Genomic DNA, 21,797 nt, shown 5'->3' on the forward strand with positions numbered 1-21,797 from the left:
ACAGTTGGCACAGCCACGCAGACAGCGGGGGGCTTTTGGAGACCTGCGTAACCCCACGTTGAAGGGTGGGAGCAAAGCAGCTAACAGAGTGTACAAAAAGGTAAGTGGGGACAAGAAACGCTTCTCATCTCTCCTCCTTTCCAAGAGATCCCTCCATGTCTCAAAGGCCACCTCGGGAAATCAAGGACAATCTGAGAGCTGCTCCAGTGCAGCCCCCGGCACCTCCCGAACTTTGTGCATCGATTATTTCGGCTAGCGCGCAGAGCAGGGCCCCAAAGGCGGGGGTTTGTGTTTGTCACACGGGTATGCAGCAAACACCTCGAGAAGCAGAAAGGACGGGCTGGCAAGTGAGGAATAACAGGCTGCAGCCCTTCGGAGGGAAATGAAGGCATACATAAACCAGAAATGCCCCCGTCGGTGGCGGTCAGGTGGAAGTGCAATTTCCAAGGTAAAAACAGGCGAGGCTCTGCAAGGCTGCCTGCATCAGCTCCGACAGGGAATTCCTCCAGGGTGTGCCAGAAACCCAGGCTTGGAGGCGGCTCGGGAGGAAGGATGCTGCCGTTGCCAGGACACGGGCTGGAAGCGGGGTTCATTCGGGGTCAGAAACCAGCCTCGCTCTGCGCCCAGAGGAGTAAAAGGGAGAGGAGAAGGGGCAGGGGGTGAGGGATGGGCACCTCTGGGAGAGATGTGCTGCTCAGCCACTGCTCAAAGCCAAAATCCCACGATGAATCCACACGGCATTGCTCCCAGGCAATGAAACAGCACAGCCACGGCTTTTTCCCGCATCGCTACTCTTGCGGGGTAAAACAAGCAGGGAGAGCCATCCTACAGCATCCTGAGGGCATCCTAAAGCAGGAGCATCACCGGTGAATAATTCATGCACGAATCAAGAGGGTGCTGGACACTGGGCCAGCCGGGGGCACGCTGCTGTCCCCAGCCCGGGGACATTTCCTGGGCAGCCCCGCTGGCACCACGGAGCCAGCAGCAGGGATGCCCCATGTGCGCTCGCACCCTCTCCATCACCGCAGCCAGCTGAACCCAGATGGTGCCACGCGCCGGGGAACAGCAGCAGCGCAGCAGCGCACAGCAAGGGGGCCTTTTGTGTAGTGCAGCACCGAGGGAAAGAAAAAAAGGGAAAAAAAAAAAAGTCGGCTTCATTTGTAGTCTGGGATGCAGAGCGCGCACGTAACCAGCCAGATTGCCAAGTTGTAAAGAGCCACCGAGATCTGCTAGCAGCACCGCGTGCGTTTTCACAGCTTCTTCCACGCTCTTGCTTCCCCCAGGAGAAATGCACAAACCCGGAGCTGCTCCTGGCCACGCTCTGCACGGATGGGAGCGAGCAGCAAATGCCTCCAGCCCTGCTGCTCCACGGGCCGCAGCTCCCGGACGTGCCCCGGGGGACTTGCAGAGCCCTCGGCTCCAGCGCTGGGGTCAGGGAATTGTTCCCAAAAGCAGGGCACAGTTTGTGTTCCTCCCCAGCCACGCAAGCCAAACTCCATAAATAAACGCGTCCCACAGATTTAAGCCAAGCAAGGTGGTTCCCGACCTCTGCCGACTGAGCTCGAGGTTTTCCTTGGGGACGTCCCCATGGCGGGGCTGCCTGTGCTGACCACCAGCCAAAGAAGCCGCCAGTCGGGGACCCCGTAGGAGGTTCTGCGTTTGCTCATTTGAGACAACAGTGGGAATGGGACAGGGCATCAGGCTGGGGCTCTGCAAGATGGCATTTAGTGTCTGCCTTGGCCCTGGGTCCCTTACACCAGAGCAAGGGGGGTGGGGCACCATAAAGGTTAGCCTCCCACAGAGCCACGACCCCATGCACACTCGAGCAGCACGTGGTGTGCCGTGCCTTCTGGTCTCTGCCTCCATTTCCCCATGAAAATACAGAGACAAGAGCGTAGTACCCCTCCTATTATTCCCTCTTATGAAGGGGAAAGCACACTGCACTATTTTTCCGCTGCCAAAAGGCAACAGTGGCAAGGCTTTGGTACGGACACCCCCCCCCAGAGCTATTTTCCAGGTGCTGAACTTGAAGCCTGCACTCAGCAGAGCTTTCCGAACACTAAATCTCAGTCAAAACTCATCATTACAAACAGAATGATAGGCAAGGAAAATCATTCGGCGTTTTTCTCCCCCACGTGCCCTGAGAGGGCCCTGGGCACCAGGGCACATACCCACGGGAGGGTTGGGGATCCCACCAGCTCCAGGGCTTCTCCAAAGCCTAAGGGACCTTCCCAGCCTGGAGAACCACCCGATTAAAGAGGGACGGGTTGGGCTGGCAGCCTTCTGCGTGTCCCCATGGCATTAAACGAAGAGAGCAAATACCAGACCGCGTTTCGGAGCCACTGCTCGACGGAGGGGCCGGCAGCGGCGCGAGGGCGCACACTGTGCCCAAGGGCCCCGGGTCGCCTCCCCGCCACCCAGCAGGGCTGCAGGCACGCCGGCAGCTAATTAGCGAGCAGCCCTTGCAGCAGCTCGCTCCTTAACGAGGCCGCCCCTCTCCTTCCTGCCTGCCCATGATTTATTCATCCGGCAGCCCCGGTGGGGCGCGGGGGATAACGAGGCAGCGGGCGCTCGCCGAGCCCATGTGTCATCTTCCTGGGCTGTCCCCACGCTCAGGCACGCCGGTGCCCAGCCAAAAAAGTGCCGGCCACAAGAGAAGGCACAGCTGGCTGGGAGCGGCCTCGGTTTTATCACAAAACCCTCCTGTCGGCGCTTTACTGCTGGCAGTGGCAGAGCAGGATGCTGGGCAGCAGCTCATCCCTGGCTGTTTTTCTTTTTGCTGAGCAGACACAAACAGGGAACACCCTTGCAATTAAATGCAGGGTTGAAGCGCGTGGCTGCAGCCCGGCTCGTGCAGCAGATGCTGGGCAAGGGAGCGTGACCCCGGGCTCGGTGCTGTAAGAAACACCCAGCTCCAAGGCAAACCACGGGAGGGAGTTAATTAAAGGAAAGTAATAAGTAAAAAAGCTGGAGCGGGTGCTAGCTCTGCCCAGCACTTTTACCCTTGTCTCCCAGGCTCGTTAACATCCCCGGCTGGCTCTGAGTCAGGGGCACTTGGCCACCTCTCAGGATGAAGTGCAAGCCCTCTTGCAGTGGGGCTCAAGCCACAGCAAAAGCAGAAGGGGATGACCCCAAACGCATCCCAGAGCTGCAGCCAAGGCGAACTCCATCCCACCAGGACCCGACATGCAGAGGGGACCTGGCCCGGCCGCCTGCTGGGTGGCAGAGCCGCTGCAGCACCAGCTGGAGGCGGGGATGGAGATGTCCCAGCCCAAAGCTCACAGCAGGGACCTCAGCAGCCACCCAGGTCCCATTTGTTTGAATTGCATCAGATTTCAGATATATAGGACATCCAAGAAAACTTTCCCTGGGTTCTCCACCCCACAACTCAGGGAGCCCCTCACCTGCCAAGGCTCCCTCGCACCGTTCCCATCAGATGCACCCGCCAAGAGACACCCCCAGCCAAGAAAACACCACACAGAGCACCACGTTATCCCTCCCCATCTCTCACACGCACCCCAAAAACTCCAAAAACCCATCCAGGACGTGCTGCGGGTCGAGCACCACAATGCTGACCGCTCCACGGTGCTGACACCGCTGCGCCCGCCCCCTGCCCACCCTTTTGGCCCCGACCCCTACTTACTCCCACTCCTTCCTCCGTGCCTGCGGCGTGCTCTGCATCTTGTGCGCCTCGTGCGCCTTGATGATGTCCCTCTGCTCGATCAGCCCGCCCCGACGGCGCTTGATGACGTCCGGGCTGACGGGGACGTACTGCCCCAGGTCCAGGGCGCTGCCGCCGTCGCCATCCCGGGGCTGGTAGAGGGCATCGAAGCTGGCGGCGCGCGACACCAGCGCCTCGGCCAGGCTCTGGGGCTCCAGCAGGTTGCAGGACTGGGTGCTCTGCATCAGGCCGAGCCGGTGCTTGCGCCACGTCTCCTCCTCGGGCAGGGCCAGGACGTAGCGGGGGGGGGCGGCCAGCTCAGCCCCCCTGCCCGGGGCGCTGACGGAGCACGTGCCGAGTCCGAGCATCCTCGGTGCCGGTGCAGCTCATCACTCTGGGGGGGCACAAGAAACAGCGGAGGCTCAGGGTTTTAACTCTTTGTCCCAACTATTCCCTCCCAGAGCATCCCTGCAAGTCCTGTTTCTCCCGGGGGAGAGCACGGCAGGGACTCCCAGGCTGGGCTCGGACCCCCTGCACCATCGCTTTCCGTACAACGGGAACGCTGTAGCATACAATGAGGAGAGGTTGGCTGCTCCCATTGAAACTATAAACAGAGATCCTTCACTCCACTACTTTGCTTGCCCATGTGGCTTTATTTGTTTTTATTTTTTAAGTGCATTCATTAATTTTTTTTTTAATTTAGTCCCGGGTACCCTCACAATTGAGCGTTTTCCCAGCTCACTGCCCTTCTCCTGACCGTCTTTGCTCACTCACACTCCTACTCCAGCCACTCTGGTTTATCACAACCACCCTGCAGCCCCGTTTCTTTCCTGAGCATCTATTTGGGTAGGGGAGGAAACAAGGGCAGGGGCTTTTTGCATTCAGCAGGGCTGCAGCAGAGCCCCGGGGCCAGGATCTGGCCCCAAACAAGACGGGACACGAGCGCAGGCCGTGGTGCTCCCCTAATCCTTGCACACAATAAGCTCGAGGGACACATTTTGTGACTTGGCTACCCCCAAGGCTTGGAGGCAAGCGAAAAGATCAAGCGGAGCCATCAAATGAAATGCCGAGGAAGTTTGAGGAAATAAATAGAAATAATTAGCTCTGCCTTCGCCCTGCAAACAGGGCTCACGCTGCCAGGAGAACAAGCCACGTTCCCTCTGGAGCAGTGACAAGCAGCGGAGGGAGGATGCCAGAACATTTTGTTAAGGCGAGGAGCTGATGAGGCTGCGCGCTAACGAGGACGCCGAGCATCTGCAGCACGGCAGCCCCTGCTCTAGCCCTCAGTCCTCCTGCTTACTCCTGAACCAAACCAGCTTTATTTTTACCCAAAACCCGAGTTAGTGGGAAAAAAAATGCGTTTCTTCACCCAGCTTCTGCTGTTTCATCCCAAGCCTTGTCTCCCATGAACTCAAAACCAGTGCAAGCTAACACATGGCCGGCTCCAAAAATGCGGATGCCCACCAGGATCCAGCCACAAATGGGTTAAAATCGGACAAAACCACCCAAAGAAATCCTTGCTGCCCCCAGCATCCCCCAAAAAAGCCCCACAAAGGTGTCCTGCAGCAGGGGTGAACTGGCCGCGGTCCCATCACCGAGACAGGCCCAGGGGAAAATTAGTTAATGACGGCTGATAATTAAAAAAGCGAAAGGCAACGGCGTGGGTAGGGAGATTATTAGCACTGCTTGGGGGAGCCGCGTGTCAAGCTACGATAATCAGTTCCCTGGGAGATTTGGGGAGGGAGGAGAACCAGAAATGAGCTGGCTCTCCCAAGGATGAACCGCCAGGATGCTTTTGTGCTCCGTGAACAACGGGCACGCATGGCGGCTGGCACAGGTCCGCACACCTTGTGGCGTATACCAGTTAGCAGAAAACCAAGCTCAGAGCAAAATTTGGGAGAAAAAAGCAGTGAGCTGGGGGGTTTGCTCTTTGCCCCTGAAATAGGGAAGCCTTTGAGGGACACGCACCGAGCCGGCGAGCCCGAACGGCGATGCCAACAGGGTGCCTCATCCTCAGGAGGCGACCACGTGCTGCCAGCTCACTCGACCCGTTTTTTGGAGGTTTCGCCCCAAACCGCTCGCCCAGGCCGGGGGAGCAGCAGGGCAGCTCTCCCGACACGCTGCTTTTCCCCTCAGCGGCTGATTAAAGACCACAGAGCCGCGGCCAGCTCCCAGCCGAGCTGCACGAGGACGTTCCTTTTTGGGGTTTCTCTGTCCGCCTGTTTACATTGCGGTGGCAGCAGCCGAGCCTCCAGCCAAGTAACTCCCTGTTACCATAATAACCCCGCTCGGCTCGTAAGGAGCTCCGAAAGCTCTTTGCAGCCCTTATCCGAGCAATCCTCCCCGGGTTTAAGCAGCAAACGCTCAGTGCTGCGCTGCCCCATGGGGCTGAGCTGCCCCAGGCTGTCACTGCTGGGGGACACAGCACCCTGGGGCCACAGACCTGACCGCCAGCACCCACACAAACCGTGGGGGACGCGGAGACCCCTTCCAGTGACGGCCCTCAGCCTGCAACAGGCGCAGCCCCCGGCGGTGTCACGCTGGGAAGGACAAAAGCTGCCAGAGCCCGGCTGGCGTCCAGCAGCCCAGCATCCTTTCCCAGGGGTTGGGGGAGCCGCTGAGAGCAGGGGGCAGCTCCGCTTTGATGGCAACATGTCCCCCTGTGAGTGTCCATCCTGCCTGCTGAATAAACAGGGGAATAGAGGAGGGTGGGAAAAGCAGGCAGGAGCACCCAGGAGCTGCTCCGAGAGCCCCCCGAGCACCCTGGGCTTACCCTGAGCTGCTCTGTACAGGGGAGAGCACACACAAGGACACAAAGCAAAGTAGCACAAGACCTCGGAGCGAGAGAGAAGCCTTTTCCAGACAGCCTTTTGTCTGGGAAACGGCCTTTGTTCCCTGCAACCTGCGATGCTCCCACGTCCCTGGGCTGAGCATCGCCTGGCCTCCCCACGACAGCCCAGAGAGCTGTCCAAGTGACTCCTCAGCAACCCCGCTACTATTAATACAGGCGCACATTGAGGACAGGGGCGAGAGAGATGGTGACTGCCAGGGGACACAGGGACAGCGAGGTGTCCCAGACAGAGCATGGGAGGGGGAAGCTGAGGAAGCGCGTGGTGATTTGTGAGCAGCGCCTGAAGCTGGCGGCGCTCGGGGCGGTACATGCATCCAGCCAGGGATCGCGCCCCGAGGAGCTCGCTTCCCAAAGAAGGGCACAGCCAGGGCTCCTCAGGATCATTTCCAGCTGCAAGCGCCGGGCCAGCCTCCAGGAACACAGCCCTGCCCCGCGGGACACGCTGCCCTCCTTGCAAGGAGGTTTAGCTCCAAAAAAAAAAATACGCAAGGTCACTCCTGCACCACCTGCTACACACAGCACAGGGCAGGTGGGTGATGCTGCGGTGCTGGGCGCGCAAACCAGCCCCGAGCAGCACCTCCATACCACCCCCTGCTGCCCCCGGGGACGGCGTGGGTTTAAGGGCACAGGTGCTGTAACCAGCAGACATCACCCCAGCAGGCTCCGCACGTCCCGAATCCCCCCGGCGCTCACCCCGCAGGAGGCTCCAGGCGAGCGTCTCCAAGCTGCTGGGGCCGATCCTGCCCCGCAGGGACACGGGCCATGGCGCTGCCCGGCCTGGCGATGCAGGAAAGCTCATGTCAAAGCCAACAAACGGCTCCAAATGGTACCAAGGTCCGCGCTGCTCTCATCCCGAAGGCGACTGCAGAAACCGCCGAGGTGGAGAGGAGCAGGAGCTGCCAGCACAAGCCCGGGCGCGTTAGAAGTTGCTGTGCAACAGGGAAAGGAAACGCTCTGAAAAATAAATAGAGCGGTCTCCCAGAAACGCCGCTGGCAGGGAGCTGCTCTCTCCCGGAGCACCTGGACCAGAGGCGTTGGCACCGGCGTGCCTGATGAGGAACACAGGGCAGCTGCGAGCCACGGGGAGGGCTTAAAGCAAATTGAGGGGAAGACACGGAGCCAGTAGCATTCGTGCTATGGCTTCTCCAGAAGGGCCTGGTGTAGCTAAAATCCGCCTGCTGGGGCTGGGCAGGACGGACACGCGGACTGCAGGATGGCAGGAGGGCACCCCATGGGGGTGGCCGTCCCCAGCGCAGCCGCCGGCTTCTCTCCCCATCGAGACCCATGGGCAGCTTTTGGGGCTGCCCTCCCTAAATCCGCCCCCCGCCCCGCCAACAAACTTCACCGGAAAAATAACAACCAACTGTTTCACCTGGCGAAGCCGGGGAGAAGAAGTTCTCGCTTCCAGCGGCGCCTTCGCCAAGGTGACTCACAACCCACAACGTGTGTCACCGCTTAATAGACCCGTGAAGGCAATTACACCGTCACGCAAACAGCACGCCCGTGGCACCCGGAGTCACAGCACCCCTGAGAGGTTGAAACAATGGGATGCTGTAGAGGTGAGCAACGGGAGGCTTTATTCTCTGACTTTTAGCCTTCTTATGTACAGATACTCACTGGAAAGGTCTTGTTGTTTGTGCAAAAAGGGCTCTTGCACAGATTGCACGGCGAAGAAGCAAAGGGGATGGGGAATAAGTCTGTCCTGCCATGCCAAAGGCTTGCAAAGAAAACCTATATACATATATGCATACATATATACATACACACACCCTATATACACCCGGCACCACGAGGTCCTCACCCACCGCGAGCCCCAGGACCAGGCAGAGCAGAGCAGGGGACATCACACCGCATGGCGTTCCCCTTCATCAGCAACCCCAGCGAGCCCTTTTGGGGTCAAATCCCCACATTTCCATCACGCTCCCTTCTCCCCAAACTGTTTATTTTTTCACGGAAAGCTCATCCAGCCTGTCAGCCCCTGAGCTCTGCTTTTCCCCTTCTTTTATCAGCTTCTTACAGTCGCTGGCATCGAGCTGCTAATACCTCTATTGCCTCTTTTCTTCTGCTCTTTATTTGTGGCGTTATTTTCTAGCTGCTTTTCCATCCCTCTGAAGCCCGGCGCTTGGAATAATTTACACCCGTGTAAGCGCCTTGAGGGGGAGCGATTTGTAGGACACCGACACCCACGCGGTGCAAATGAGCTCAAAAATAGGGCTGAGACGGGTTCGGGGGGCACAGACACAGCCAGGAACAAGGCCCGGGCGCAGCCTCCGACCTCCACATCGCCAGCAGCCACCACCTGGGAGGATGCAGCAGGGGAAAGCGACGCACCTCTTATTTTTTTTGCATCATTTCTTAATAGCAGAAGGCTGCTCCCATGGTCTGCCGGGAGCAGCTCCGTCCTGCCCCAAGATGGCCAGTCCATTTGCCAGCCACGTCTCAGTGACGGAGTGATGCCCAGTGGCTGAAATTGAATTGAAGAAGGGAATTGACCCTTTTACAGCTTCTTACACGTTTGGCCTTCGCAGTTTGGGGTCTACCCTATTTGCAAACGGATGCAAGCGCGTCGCGGCGGCACATCAGCAGCCCCGCACCACCCGTGCCTCCCTGCCACGGGGAAGCCAGGCGAGGAGCTGCCTCCCTCGGGTGCCACACTGCTCGTCCCACGCTCCCAAAACACCACTGGGAATCTCTTAGAAGCCTGAAGGATGCTGCCAACAGCCGTCCAGCTGGGGTTTGGGGGCTTTCTCCTCCTCCACTACGGTGCCCGTCCTATCCTGCACCATGGTACCCCCGGCCCCGGCATCCCTTACTCGCCCTCAGCACCTCAGAAGCAGGAGATGCTGTCTCTGACAGCCTCACTCCCCCCATCTCCTCTTGCCCTCCCGCTCCTTCCTAAATAGTTTATGAGCATTGATTTTCCCCATGCCAGTCACGCGCTGGCTCCCAGCAGGCTTCGGCAGCACCGCGGCCTCGGGAGCGCTGCCGGCGCACAGCCAGGGCTCCCGGGCCAGTAACTGGGCGACTTCTTCCCGTGGTGCCTTGTCCCCTTGGTCCCAAGCCACAGAGCTCCCAGACCCATGGGACGGTGATGGTTTTGCCCAACCTACGCCTTGGCTATGAGATGTTGAGGGGCAGTGATCTCGTGTCAGACTTTTGCAGATCTCTGCAAAGCGAGAGGGATCCAAGAATTTAGGCTCCCTAGCCAGCCTTCCGCCTCCTTCCCTGCTCTCCCCTGGGGGGCAGACAGCAAAATTCATCCCTCCAGGAGGGCAGTGACGCATCCTCCCTCCTGCAGCTGGATCCAATGCAGTCCCTTTATATTTTGGGTTTCAATCAGGTTGTTCTCTGGCTTTAAGCCTCACACGTGCATTAGCCACCAACAAAACCTCGTGCGAGGGCTCCCGCTTTCCCTCGCGAGCTCTCCTCTGCCGTCTGTCGGTCTGTCTGGGGCGGCATCAAGCACCCATCGTGCTAGTGTAGGATCAGTACCCAGGAATACGAGCCCTGAGCCACCCCACGGCACCCAGCACCGACCTCACAGCCAGGCTGCAGGGGCACCTGTGCCGAACCACCCCTCCGCGCTCACACTCGCAGACAATTTCCACGTTTTGCACCCAAAAAGAAAAAAAAAAAATTAGCACCGGAGCTTGTTAACATAAGCAAATCCAAAAAAAAAAAGGAGGAAATAAAATTGTCAGCCCTACCGCAAAGAGATTTCCAAGCAGTCAGCATCTTTGCTGTGCGGGGGAGCGGCGCTGCGGATCGCACCCAGCCACCGAGGGGTTTCCAGACAGGAGGCAGCACAGCCTCGGCGCCGAAGCTGCTGCTCCAGAGAAGCTTTTGGGAGGCAGGAACACTCCCCAAAACTGCCAGGCTCTTCCCAGTCACCTCCAGCCTCCACCCGAAGCGCAAAACACCGGTACCTAAGAGCAGGATGTGCCCCAGTGCATCTGTAGCGTGGGGAGCGGGGCACGACGGCGTGATGGGCCAGGACCCCACTGCAAAGCCTGACCCCAGATGAGGGTTTAACCAAGGATATCGCACACCGCAGCCCCCGGGGAGCTTTGCCATGGGAAGAAGCCGAGGGGGAGGCAGAGCGGCCCCGAGCCCCCCCCGTGCCGAGGACCGCAGCCTGCTGGAAGCGGCTAACGCGGCGCGTTCACTCCAGGCTTGCTCCTTCCATATGCCAGCGAAAAATAAAGTCCAAAAGCAGAGCAGCAGCGATAGATTTCTACGGCTACCATAGCGAGGAAAAAGCCCGTCGTACAGAGAGCCGCGTGCCGTCTCCCAGAAACTCCCTGCGCTGCTAATGCCAAATTATTAAGTCAAGAGGAAGAAGGGGGAAAAAAAAACCCTCTCCATAACAGATTGCGATTGCGTTTCCTCTCAAAAGAACAACACTATCCACATACCCTCGCTGCTGCTTTCCTGTTTAGCCCTCGCTCTGGCAGCTCATTATTTAGGAGCTGGGGAAGAACACCTGCACCCACGGGTGCCCCCCTCGGCCGCAGCACCCGGTCCTGCGCCAGCACCCAAACCCCCGGAGCGGCGCTCCATAAAAACAGGCTCTACCTGCCGCAGCGCCAGTGGGCGCCGAGCAGTGGCATCGCAGCTGGAGGGAGATTTCCTCGGCACCCGAGCCGGCCCAGCCCCGCAGGGACGCTCTCACCCCGCAAAGCCACCGCTTGGGGTATTTCAGCAGAGCCTGGGGTCTGGGGAGGGGAAATTTGGGGAGACTCAGCCCCCACCGCAGCGGGTCCCTTCCTGCCCGCCTTCCTCTTGTTGTCTGGTCCCAAAGTTTCAGAAAGCAGAGACAGACCTGAAAATGGGAATATAAGGAGCAATAATATTTTTCAGCTCTTTTTAAATAAAAAAATCACAAATCGTGATTTATTTTTTTTTAAACGTATTTCTGTAACCTGATGGGACACTTACATAGCCTTGGCTGCGGGAAAGGCGGCATGCCTAAAAAATGATTTTTCTCTTTTTAAATGAGCTCTCCAGGAGATAGAGAGCATAAGACAGGGTGCTCATGGTCCCCGTTGAATGATATTTATGTTTTCTAAAAGGAATTCAGCATCCCCTGGAGCAGACCCACCAAACCCCAGCGCTTACCCTATAGCTCCAGGAGCCGTGCTGCCCTTATTTGCCCAGCCTGCTCTCCTCTAATATCAAAAAGGCCCTGAATTATCGAAGGAGCTGACAAACAGCACAACCAGATGACAACACCATAAGCTGCTCTCACGTCTGCCCACCGTGATTTTGTTTAGCTCCCAAACCCTCGCTCTGACACCACCCCGCTGCTGCAGGGGGTCCAGCCGCAGGACAAGCCTTTATTAACAGAACAGATGTTTGATCTGATGGGGCGTTTTCAGCCCTTCTTCTATCATCTTGCCCCAGTTCTCCTGGCGAAATACCTCGAGGACGAGAGGTGGCACGGGGCTGGTGCCAGGGAAGCCGCCTCTGCCCCCCGCTCACCTCCCAGCACCGGCCGAGCATGACAGCTGGCGGGAGCGGGAGAAAAGAGATATCGCACGCGGGAGACTTCCGAAATTAAAAACAGAGAGAAGGGCCTTTGGGAAAGGAGCCTAGATAATTAAAGCATCAATTCAGATCTCAGCGCCTGCTCGGAGCGAGTCACCCAGGAGCCTGCGGGATGGAGAGCAGCAGCTCCGAGCGGAGCCCCGGCCTGCCAGCACCTCGCCTCTCGCACCCGGGGGCTGCACCCAAGGGTCCCCAGCCACCAGCAGCACAGCAAGGGGGTGGCAGGGGCTGCGGAGCCGAGCCCCGGGTGCCTTCCCTTAGAGGGGACAGCGGTGACAAGCTCAAGCTCCGCGGGAGCAGGGAGAAAGCCAGCTAGCTGGAATAACAAGCAGGAAGCAGGTGACAGCTCCGAGGTTAATAAACCCTCCCAGCAGCGCCAGCAGCTCCCTGCACAAGCAAAACAGACAAAGTGCCTGCAACAAAGTCACGACAGGCACAGGCAAGCCGAGCGAGGGTGGTTTGCTGAGCATCCCCGCCCCGTGCCCAGCGCTAAGCCGACGGGAGCGCAGCATCTCTCCGAAGATCCTACACAAGGCTCAGATTTGCACGTTGCCGTCAGGATACGGGCAAAAATCCCACAGCAGAGGGAAAAAATCCTCCCGGCCAGGCCGTTAATAAGCACGCACGTGCTGCCTGCCGGGGCTGCGGGGAGCAGAGCCAGGCACGGGGCAGAGGAGCCCTGCTGAGCGGTGAGAAAAGCTCCAGCGCCAGAAGTCGCTGGGAAAAAAAAAAAAAAAAAGCTCCGAGAGAAGGGAAGAAGGCATTTGGAGCAGGTGGAAAGTGTCTGCTCCAACCCAGCAGACACACTTCGTTTCGGTTTTGCTTTTTATGTCACATCCACCAGAAGAAAAAAAAACACCACCAGGTTTAAAAAAGCAGCTTTCAGCCCCAAATCCTGGAAACATTTGCCTCCCTGTTCCAGCAGGCAGCACAAAATTTCAGTGCTTTCATAGCTTCTGCCCTCTCCTCCCTCTTCCTCTTGAATTTGCCTGGTGCCAACCAGCTTTGCTCCATAGAAGCATTTCAGTATCAACCAGACCAGTTGCTACAAGGCTGGGAAACTCGCCGTGCTTTGCCACCAAGCCTTGCCATGATGCACCGTGCCGGCATGCCGGATGCCCGTGGGCTCCGTGCACCGCAGAGCTGCACGCCCAGGAGAATATTTCCTCCTCTCCTTGCTCAGCTCGGTCCCCAGGCGCTCGGAGAGCACCCTTGGTCCCCGCCACACCGCTCAGGTACAGAATGCAACAGCCAAACACCCAGCAAGGAGAAGGGAAAGGGCGAGAGGCACAAACGGATCTGTAAATCCACGCACAGAGGGGGAAAGCCACGCGAGCGGGGGCCCAGCAGAGGATGCTGGTGGCCGCCACGTAGCAGCACACGGCGAGACGCCAGCCCCGGCCCCCAGGGACCTGGCACCCTGGGAAAACCTGCCCAGCGTCTGCGTCTTGCAAACCTGGGCTCTAAAAATATCCGGCGGTGCAAGTGACACATTTCGAGCAGAGCCGGCGAGCGGCAGCCCACAGAACCAGACTCACTTAGCATCAGCGGAGATGTGTTTTGTAAACAGATTTTTTTTTTTATTATTTATTTTTTTTTCAGGTTGCTTAGTAAGGCGCTGATCAACCAGCAGAAGCATTCCTCTGATGTGGCAAAAATGAAGTGGGGGGGGAACCCGGCGAGAGGAAAAAATCCTGCCTTGAACCGGGTGAGAGAAAAATCTCAGTGGCTGGTCCTGATTCTCACCATTTCCCCATGCCCCAGCCCCAAAAATGGGGCTTATAGCCCCAAACATCATACCTACAGCCCCAAAAATGGCACTTAGAGGACGTGGAGCAGCAGTGGTGCCCCCTCCCCAAGCCCCCCGGCAGGGCGCGATGCAGCCGGCTCCGTGGGGACTGGGATGACCGGCAGAGCGCGGAGCAGAAGAGTCACCCAAACTGTTGCTCAGTTAATGACAGTAATTAGCCGCCGGCTTGAGCGACTCCCATTAGTTACAGCCCGATTTCCTCCGCGCACGCGATGGCAATTAAAAACTCACCGCCCGGCCAAGTTGGAAGCGGCCCCCCCGCGGGGCTCATCCAGGACGCACGTGGCCGAGGTGCTCGTTCCCTCCGGAGGCGCGGATTAATTAGTTATAACCGGGGCTCCTCTCCCAGCCCCGCTCGGAAAAAGCCTCGGCAGCGGTGGCACGGAGCAGATGCCGCGCGGCTCGAGGGGAGAGGCTCGCTTCGGGGCTTGGCTCCGTGCCCCGGGCGCAAAATGGAGATGGGGTTTCTCTCTGGAGCCGTGCCCGCGCGGAGACGCAGACGTCTGGCCGAAGCGGAGAGCTTCACAAAAAATGTTGTCGGCGGCCCCTGCGAGCTGCTGGCAGGGGGATGCTGCTGCTGCTGCTCGTTGCTGCCCAGCCCTGCCCACGCCTCCGGGCTGGTTTGGGGTTTATTTATAGGCACCAGCCCTCGGAGGCACCAGCCCTCGGAGGGTTGAGGGAGACGCAGCTCACAGCCTCGGGGCTGCCCCGTTCGGGCAACCGCATGGTAAATCCAGGCACTGATTTCACCTGCAAGTGGGGGTCTCCACGGCAGTGCATGGGCATGCTGACAGCAGCTCTCCGTGCTGGCGAGGAGGGGAGCACCCCTTCTGAGCCGACAGCTAACATGGGAGGCAGACAGGGCTGAAGGAGGGTCCCCTTGGCCTTGCCGTGTTATTTTTTGGGACCGCTCCCCAGCAAGGCGGCCCCTCACCTTGCAGGTGCCACGGCTTATTTTGGAGGGGAAACACAACACAATTCGTGCCGGGGACCTCTGACCCAGCTTGGATGGCCAAGCAGGGCCAGGACGATGCCAGACACACCAGAGAGGGAGAACCCCCCTATAACACCCCAAATCTCATCCCCCCAACCTCCGGGCTGGTTTCCCAGCCCTACAGAGCACTCGTCAGCCTCTCCCCAGGCACGAGGCCCCGCAGCCGTGACTAATGGCCTGTTTTGACATCCCCAGACACTCCAGCGCTTCCTTTCATCCGCGGGGAGCAGGAAGGAAGGAGGGAACACAGCGGCGGGGGGCCGGCACCGGCAGCGAGGGGCAGGAAGGGGTTTCGCGGGAGCAACAGGCGCCGAGAAGAAAAGCAGCACGGGAGGGATGCGGGAAACGGCACCGGGAAGCCCATGCGGGGAGTTTAATTAAAAAGCCTCCTCCTCGTGTTAGCACAGCCACCTCCGGTCCTGGGGGGGGGACAGCAGAGACACGGCCCCAGCCCTTGGCAGGGCAGCAAAGAGCATCCCAGCCACCAGCCGGGCTGCAGCTATCTGCCACCAGCAGCACCAGGGAGAGGAGCAGCCGAACCCGGGGGGTATGGCTTGCCTTTTTTTTTTTTTTTCTTCTCCCTTTTTTCCTCCTGACAGCTCTTGCTTCTCTTGCTCAGCTGGCCCTGCTGCCCCCCCGGTGGGATGGGGAGAGGGAAGAGCACCGCGATGCAGCTCCAGGTCTCCACAAAGGTTTCACAGTTAGAGCGGAGCAGCCCTGCAAAGCTGCCCCAAAACGTGCCCCGGTCTCACAACACACATCCAGGCCTACCCCAGCCTAACGAGAGGAGAATCCTCGAGCACTAAGACATCACCCCAGCGTCCTGCCAGCCACCTCGGGCCACCAGCATCCCCGCTGGCATCCCCGGCCTGACCACGGCACGCAGGAAACCAGCAGAAGCCCAGCCGCTGCCACCAGGGCACCACTCGCAGAAGTCCCCCGGGGTCACCGCGGGCAAGGAGCCCGGTGCCAACAGTAGTGGTGCCGGGGGGTGAGGCGGGGGGGGGGGGGGGGATTGTTTTCTCTCTTCAGCTGTCACTGAAGCCATCAGTGTGGCTGTGTGTGAGTGATTCACACCAGTGCATGAAAAGCCGGTGACTCAGTCCTGGGTGCAGTGGGTGGGCGCATTGACTCAGCCGCGCCAGGGGAGGGGGCGCAGGGGTCCCAGGGAGGGTCCTGCCGCCGGGGGTCAGGGGCAGCGCCGGCCGGGAGCTCCCCCCACGTGCTCAGAGGACAGTGTCCCCAGCAGCAGGGGCGGCAGAGACGTCTGCACATCGCCTGAAATAGGTGCCAGGGCGCGACGGGGACGGGCGATGCACGGCGTCTCGCCGGGGAGGGGTTTGTGCCACCCTGTGCCGCGGCGCAGAGGAGACCCCCAGGATGAACGCGTCCCATACTGCTCTGAACAAACTTTCCAGGTTCTCCAGGACCTCCGAGGAGCAAGGAAACTCAGGCAGGCAGCAGCAGAGCTCAGTGCCATGGGACAGCCTGCAGCCACGACCATCTCTCCACCTCCCAAAGCCAGCCAAGGATTCCCAGCCCTCTGCCACACCAGCGCCGAGACCTGCCCTGTACCACCTGGAGAGCCACAGAGCAGCGAGACAAAAAGACACCTCGAGGGACCCAGATCTCGACCCCCTGGCACTCCACTGCATGCCAGCAACACCACGCAGGCACGCTGGGGAGGAGGAACAGAAGGGAACCCCTCCAAAACACGTCCCCATTTGGACGATGCTCGGTCCCCGACTGCTCAGCGGGTGACAGCGATGCCCGGGTCCTGCCAACGATGCCACCAGCAGCCGAGGCTGCAGGCTCGTGTCTCACCGCACCGACAGCGCCTTCCGCAGCGCCGTGCCTCGTCTGCCAAGCAGCCCCGGCGGTGGATCCGGACCAGGCGAGAGCGTCACCACATCCCACAGCACCCTGAGCCGAGACGCTGAGACCTCCCCATCCTCAGCGCGGCCTGGTGTCAGCACCCAGAGCGGGATGAGCTCACCCACCCGAGGGGACACAGCCCACGGGGGCAGGCAGGAGGGTCCGGGCTGTGAAATGAGACGTGTCTGCTGGGGATGGCAGCAGGGGGGCACCCCCAGCCCCCCCCATCCAAGCAGACGGAGCCACGAGCACCAAACCATGCGCTCTGCGCCGCGAGAGCTGCAGGAGCGTGGCAACACGGCACCCTGGTTTTGGGGGCTCCTCGCTGCCATCAGCACCTCTCTGGGGGGGGGGGGGGGGGGGGGGGGTGATAAACTTGTAGCAGGGCCGGGACCCTGAGGGGGGGGGCAGGAGGCCTCAGGGCTGGGTGAGCTGAGCACGCAGCCACCCTGTGCAGTACTGGGGGGGGGCTCAGTGAATGGGCCTGGACCCCCTGCCCCAGCTCAGCCCCCCGGTGCAGACCCACGGGCGGGGGTCCAGGGGGTGCCCCCCTTGCCAAGCAGCAGCTGAGGCGGGGTGGGGGACAGGAGCAGGGCCCCCCACGAGCCACCTTAAGCACACCGAGCGGCCCCCCCGCGCTCGCAGGCTACCTTAATAAAAACTTTGTCGGAGCGGGGCTCCTCTCCAGCGCTCGGCCAGGCAGAGAATCCCTCGGAAATCCGCCAAACGGGGACGGCTCCGAAAACTTGGGTGCCCCCCCGCCCCCCAAACACCTCCCCAGGCGCACCCCACGCGCGGCGGGGCCGGGCCGGGCGCACCCATGGGTGCCCCCGCGCCTCTCCCCGCCGCCTGCCTCGGCTCCCTCCTTCCCCCCGCGGCGTGGAAATAAAAAAAAAACACCGAGCTCCGAGCATCCTCGGCTGCCAGGGCGAGACAAAAGCCTCGGGAGACGGGAGGCGAGGAAATGTCCACCGGGAGGAGGAGGAGGAGGAGGAGGAAGGCGGCTGCCGGGTGGGCAGCGAGCAGCCGGCGGCCGTCCCCGGCGGGTCCCCAACAGGTAGCGGCTGGGCTCGGCGCCATCCCCGGGGACATGGAGAGGGATGAGGGTGGCCCGGGGGGGGCTTACCTGGGGCGGGAGGCATGGCTCCGGCTGCCCGAGCTATTCCGGAGGCATCGCGGAGCTGGCAGGGGGGGAGCCGCGGGGAGGGGAGGGAGGAGGGAGAGGAGCGGGGAAGGGAGGAAGGCGAGAGGGAAGGGGGAGGGGGGGGGGGGAGAAGGAGAAATTTGAAAAAAAAAAAATAGAAAGAAAATAGAGACAGTTAAAATCTGTCTCCTGCCCACACAGTGGAAAAGAAATCTCTGACAATCGGAGAAAGAACTCGCGCACACACACACACACACACCGGAGGGGGCAGACGGGGGATAACAAAGGAGGGAAGGAGCCGAGCTCCGCCAAAACACGGCGAGAAGTGTCCGGGCACACCCCCTGCACACACACACCCCCCCCGTGTGCACATCCCCCCCGTGTGCCCACCCCCGGCAGCCCCCACCCCGGCTGCTCCCGGGCTCATTTGGCCGGGTCCAGCCCGGGACGAGGCGGGGACCCCGCGGTGTCCCCACGGCCAGCCCCGCTGCCCCCCAGCCCCGCCGCTCACAGCGCCATCCCCAAACTGTCCCTGTCCTCCCAGGAGCCGGGACACACGCTGCATGGTGCACAGCCCTGCCCCAGCACCTCGCCACGCAGCCCACGAGGTGCCACCACGGCCACAGGCGTCACCCTGGGGGCGCAGCACCCCGGCAGGGCAGGGCGACACCGCAGGCTGGGGGTGACGGAGATTTGGGGACGGGTTACGTTTGTCCTGCTTTGCCAGGGCGTTGCATGGCTCTGCAGCACCTGTGGGGCCAAGCACCCAGCACCCCCCCCCGCAAGGGGTACACGCTTGTGCCACCCAGCCCGGGTGCTGTCTCTTTAAAGCCTTCATCTCTAAATGTGAATGGAGCTAAGGGGAGAAAATCCCAGAGATGAGCGCTTCATTTAAAGCACGTCTCCTCCAGCGCTTGGGTTCATTCACACGCTCGCTGAGCATGCTCCTGCCCCGGCACGCTTCCTCCACTGGCACCTTGGGGAGTATGTGCATGGATACCCATCCCTGTGGGATGCACAGAAATCCCCCAACTCACTGCCAGGAGCACCAATATCCCAAATCCAGCCCAAGCAAGGCCATGTTGGCACGTCCAAGAGGAAAAAACACCGCTTGGGCTTCTGCCCCCAACAACTCATGCACATCACCAACCCCACCAGTTCCTCCCATTTTGTTGCACAGGGATGGACGCAGCTGCACCCTGTAGCACCGCATCCCTCTGGCCCCACAGCAACACGGTTAGGGCACAGCCCTACACCCGCCACCCCCCCCCCCCCCCCCCCAAAATCCTGCCCCACACAGGCTCCCTGCAGCTCGGGCACCCTGAGCACGCGGCCAGCTCTCCCCGCCACAGGCCCGGGGTCTGCATTTTAACACTCGGATGTGCTGCTACTCGGGGCCTGGCGATGCCTCGGATTCGGATGTCTCCATGGTTACCTGCTCACGGTGGAGCTGGGGGTAATCGAGCTCGCGGGGTTCACCGTTGGGCGCGCATCGCCCTCTCCCCGCGCAGTCCGGCCCCGCTTTGCCCCCCCCGGGTGCCACCGAGCACCGGGTGCCACCACCAGCTGGGCAGGAGCAGCGAGGCTCGCCCCGAGGACTCGGTACGTGCGTGGTGCCGCCAGCCCCGCGGATGATTAGGCACAAAACCAGACCGGCATCCCGAAAGCAAACGCAATCCCGAGCCGCGCAGAGACGAAGCCGAGCGTCTCCTCCCACCGCCCCGCACGGCTCCGGCGAGACGGGAGCGAAGCATGGAGAGGGGCGGGCAGGATGCGTGCCGACAGCCTGCGGAGCTGCTGGCGGCCCCGGGGAGCCAGGAGCAGCAGCACCCACCCACACGTGGCTGGCCCCACGCCTGCTGCCTCGCAGGAGCATCCCTCGGCCGCAGGCGCGCGTAAAGGCGAGCGGGGTGCCCGGGGCCACTAGCCCAAGGTGCTGGCTGGAAGCACTGTGCCAAAAACAACAACAATAATAATAATAATAATAATGCAGAACTGCAAAGCACGGCAGCCCAGCTAAACAAAAATGAGAGGTTTTATTATTAGCATCTGACATTTCTTGACCCTAAGCTTGTGGGAGCAGCCACCGAGACACCCAAGCCCGTTGCCCAAACCCAGCACCACTTCGTTCTCCAGGCACTGCCCAGGCTTCACCCATCCTCGCTGCTCACTTGCTGGCCCCGAGTCCCGCAGAGCAGCACTCTGGGGTAACCTCAAGGACCTCCAGCTTTTGAATCCTGCCTTCTTTCTGCACAAGCACAGAAGCCTAGCCAGCTTTTCCTCTCCTCCTCCCTGCGTGCGCAGCCACAGACTCTTCAGATGTGGACTAATTGGAGAGAGTTCGGAGGGCAGCAAAGAGCACACAGAGGGCAGCAAAACAACCTGTTGAAAAAAAAGCCCCAAAGAGCTGGATTTGTCTAGTCTGGAAATCAGAAGGCAGAAGAGACGTGATGCAGCCTTCAATTATGCAAAAGGTTGCTACAAAGGGTGCGGGAATAAATTGTGCTCCATCCCCACTGGGAACAGGACAAGAAGTAATGGGCTGTAAATTGTAAATTAGACACTTGGAGGGGAAGTAAAAAAAGAGATACTTAGCAGCAAGATTGCTTAAGCTTTGGGATAGATGGTTGGGGAGCCGCTGGGCTTTGAAAGCAGGCAGACAAGCCCTGATGAGCAATGGTCTGGCTAAAGCAGCTCCCATTTTGGTACAGGGAAGGGACGAGAGCATAGCGTGCTCCTGCCCTCGTGGCAGCGCTGAGAGCTGCAGAGCCTGCCCAGAAAGCCATAGGATGCTGAGGAAAACGAGTGCTGCTCTCCTGGAGAAAGCAGCTGCCGTCGCATGGGAAAGCAGCAGGTAAGGATTGATGCGCCTTGGGGCTCCAGCCGAACGCTGCCCCCTGCCGCGCTGGTGCCCTCATTAGGGTCTGTTCCCAAAGGTCTGCAAACGCCAAATACATGCTCATGTTCTCCAAAACCAGACAATCCTCACCCAGAAAGCTTTCCAACAGCAGAAACTTCTGAGACTGTTTTCAGGAGGAAAACCACAGCTGTTTCCAGCCTGAGCAGCACTGTGGACCTCCAGGGCGAGCAATGCTGCGGAGCTGGAGGCAGCTCAGGGCCCAGCCCTGTCCCTTTAGGATCACACTGCCGCCCAGCCGAGCCATAAGCAAGCTGCACCCCAAAGGAGATGATCATTTAACACTAAATTTGTCTTCTATAAATATATATATATGTATAAACCTATGTATAAATATATACAAAATTCACCCATCGGATATTGCAGACAATGATATCAAACGCCTCCGGGATGCTCTGGCCAGTTTTTGTTGGTGAGGTTGGTGATGGGACGAGCCCTGCCTGGTGCCACCCGGGGCCAGCACCCCGTGCCCAGGACCAGCACCAGCGCTGCTCCGCATGGCTGAGCTCCCCCCTGCGTGTGTCTTCCTGGCACTCATCCCGCTTTGGTGCCCAAGGTATAATTACCCCTCGCATGTTTTAAGTGCATCTGCCACCTGGAAACCACGCAGAGCGCCGTACCCTCGCCTTGCCCCCCTCCACCTGCACGCAGCCCTGGAGTTAGGCGCACAGACGTTTACCCACTGGTGTTTTCTCCCCCCTGCTTGCGTCTGAGCTGTTCGACTCAAATCTGAGCCGTTTCTCAGGGTCTGTCTCACAGCCCAGTCAACACGGAGGGAGCCGGTGCCAAAAACCCAGTTCCTTCGGATCTGATTGTTTGTTTTCCTCCCTTTCCAGTTTGGGATTTTTGAAAGGGAGCCATGCGAAACCAACTGCTCGCTGTTCGCTGCGAAGCCTGGGGCTGCATTTGTCATTTGCCCGAGGATAGGACGGATGGAAAGGGAGTTAGCTCCTCGCAACAGCCCTGCGCCTGCACACGCTGCCCCTGGGGCCGCCGGC

At 60.0% G+C, this 21,797-nt stretch overlaps 1 protein-coding gene across 8 annotated transcripts in view; it reads right to left on the reverse strand.

Annotated features, from left to right (window-relative positions):
* The window catches only part of CACNA1E (calcium voltage-gated channel subunit alpha1 E), a 110,958-nt gene that overhangs the window by 80,466 nt on the left and 8,695 nt on the right, over nt 1-21,797 (reverse strand). For 3 of the 8 annotated variants that reach the window (XM_083845827.1, XM_083845817.1, XM_083845826.1), the window contains exon 2: nt 3,644-4,055. In XM_083845827.1, coding sequence (XP_083701953.1) covers nt 3,644-4,029 — 386 coding nt within the window. In that variant the 5' untranslated portion in view covers nt 4,030-4,055. Of the gene's footprint in view, nt 1-3,643; nt 4,056-7,205; nt 10,015-14,100; nt 14,235-17,864; nt 18,218-21,797 lie in introns of those variants that run through there. The other 5 variants (XM_083845812.1, XM_083845824.1, XM_083845825.1 and 2 more) reach the window with 4 other exon arrangements.

The sequence above is a fragment of the Anser anser genome (genome assembly GCF_964211835.1).
Source record: "Anser anser genome assembly, chromosome: 8".
Lineage (NCBI taxonomy): Eukaryota > Metazoa > Chordata > Aves > Anseriformes > Anatidae > Anser > Anser anser.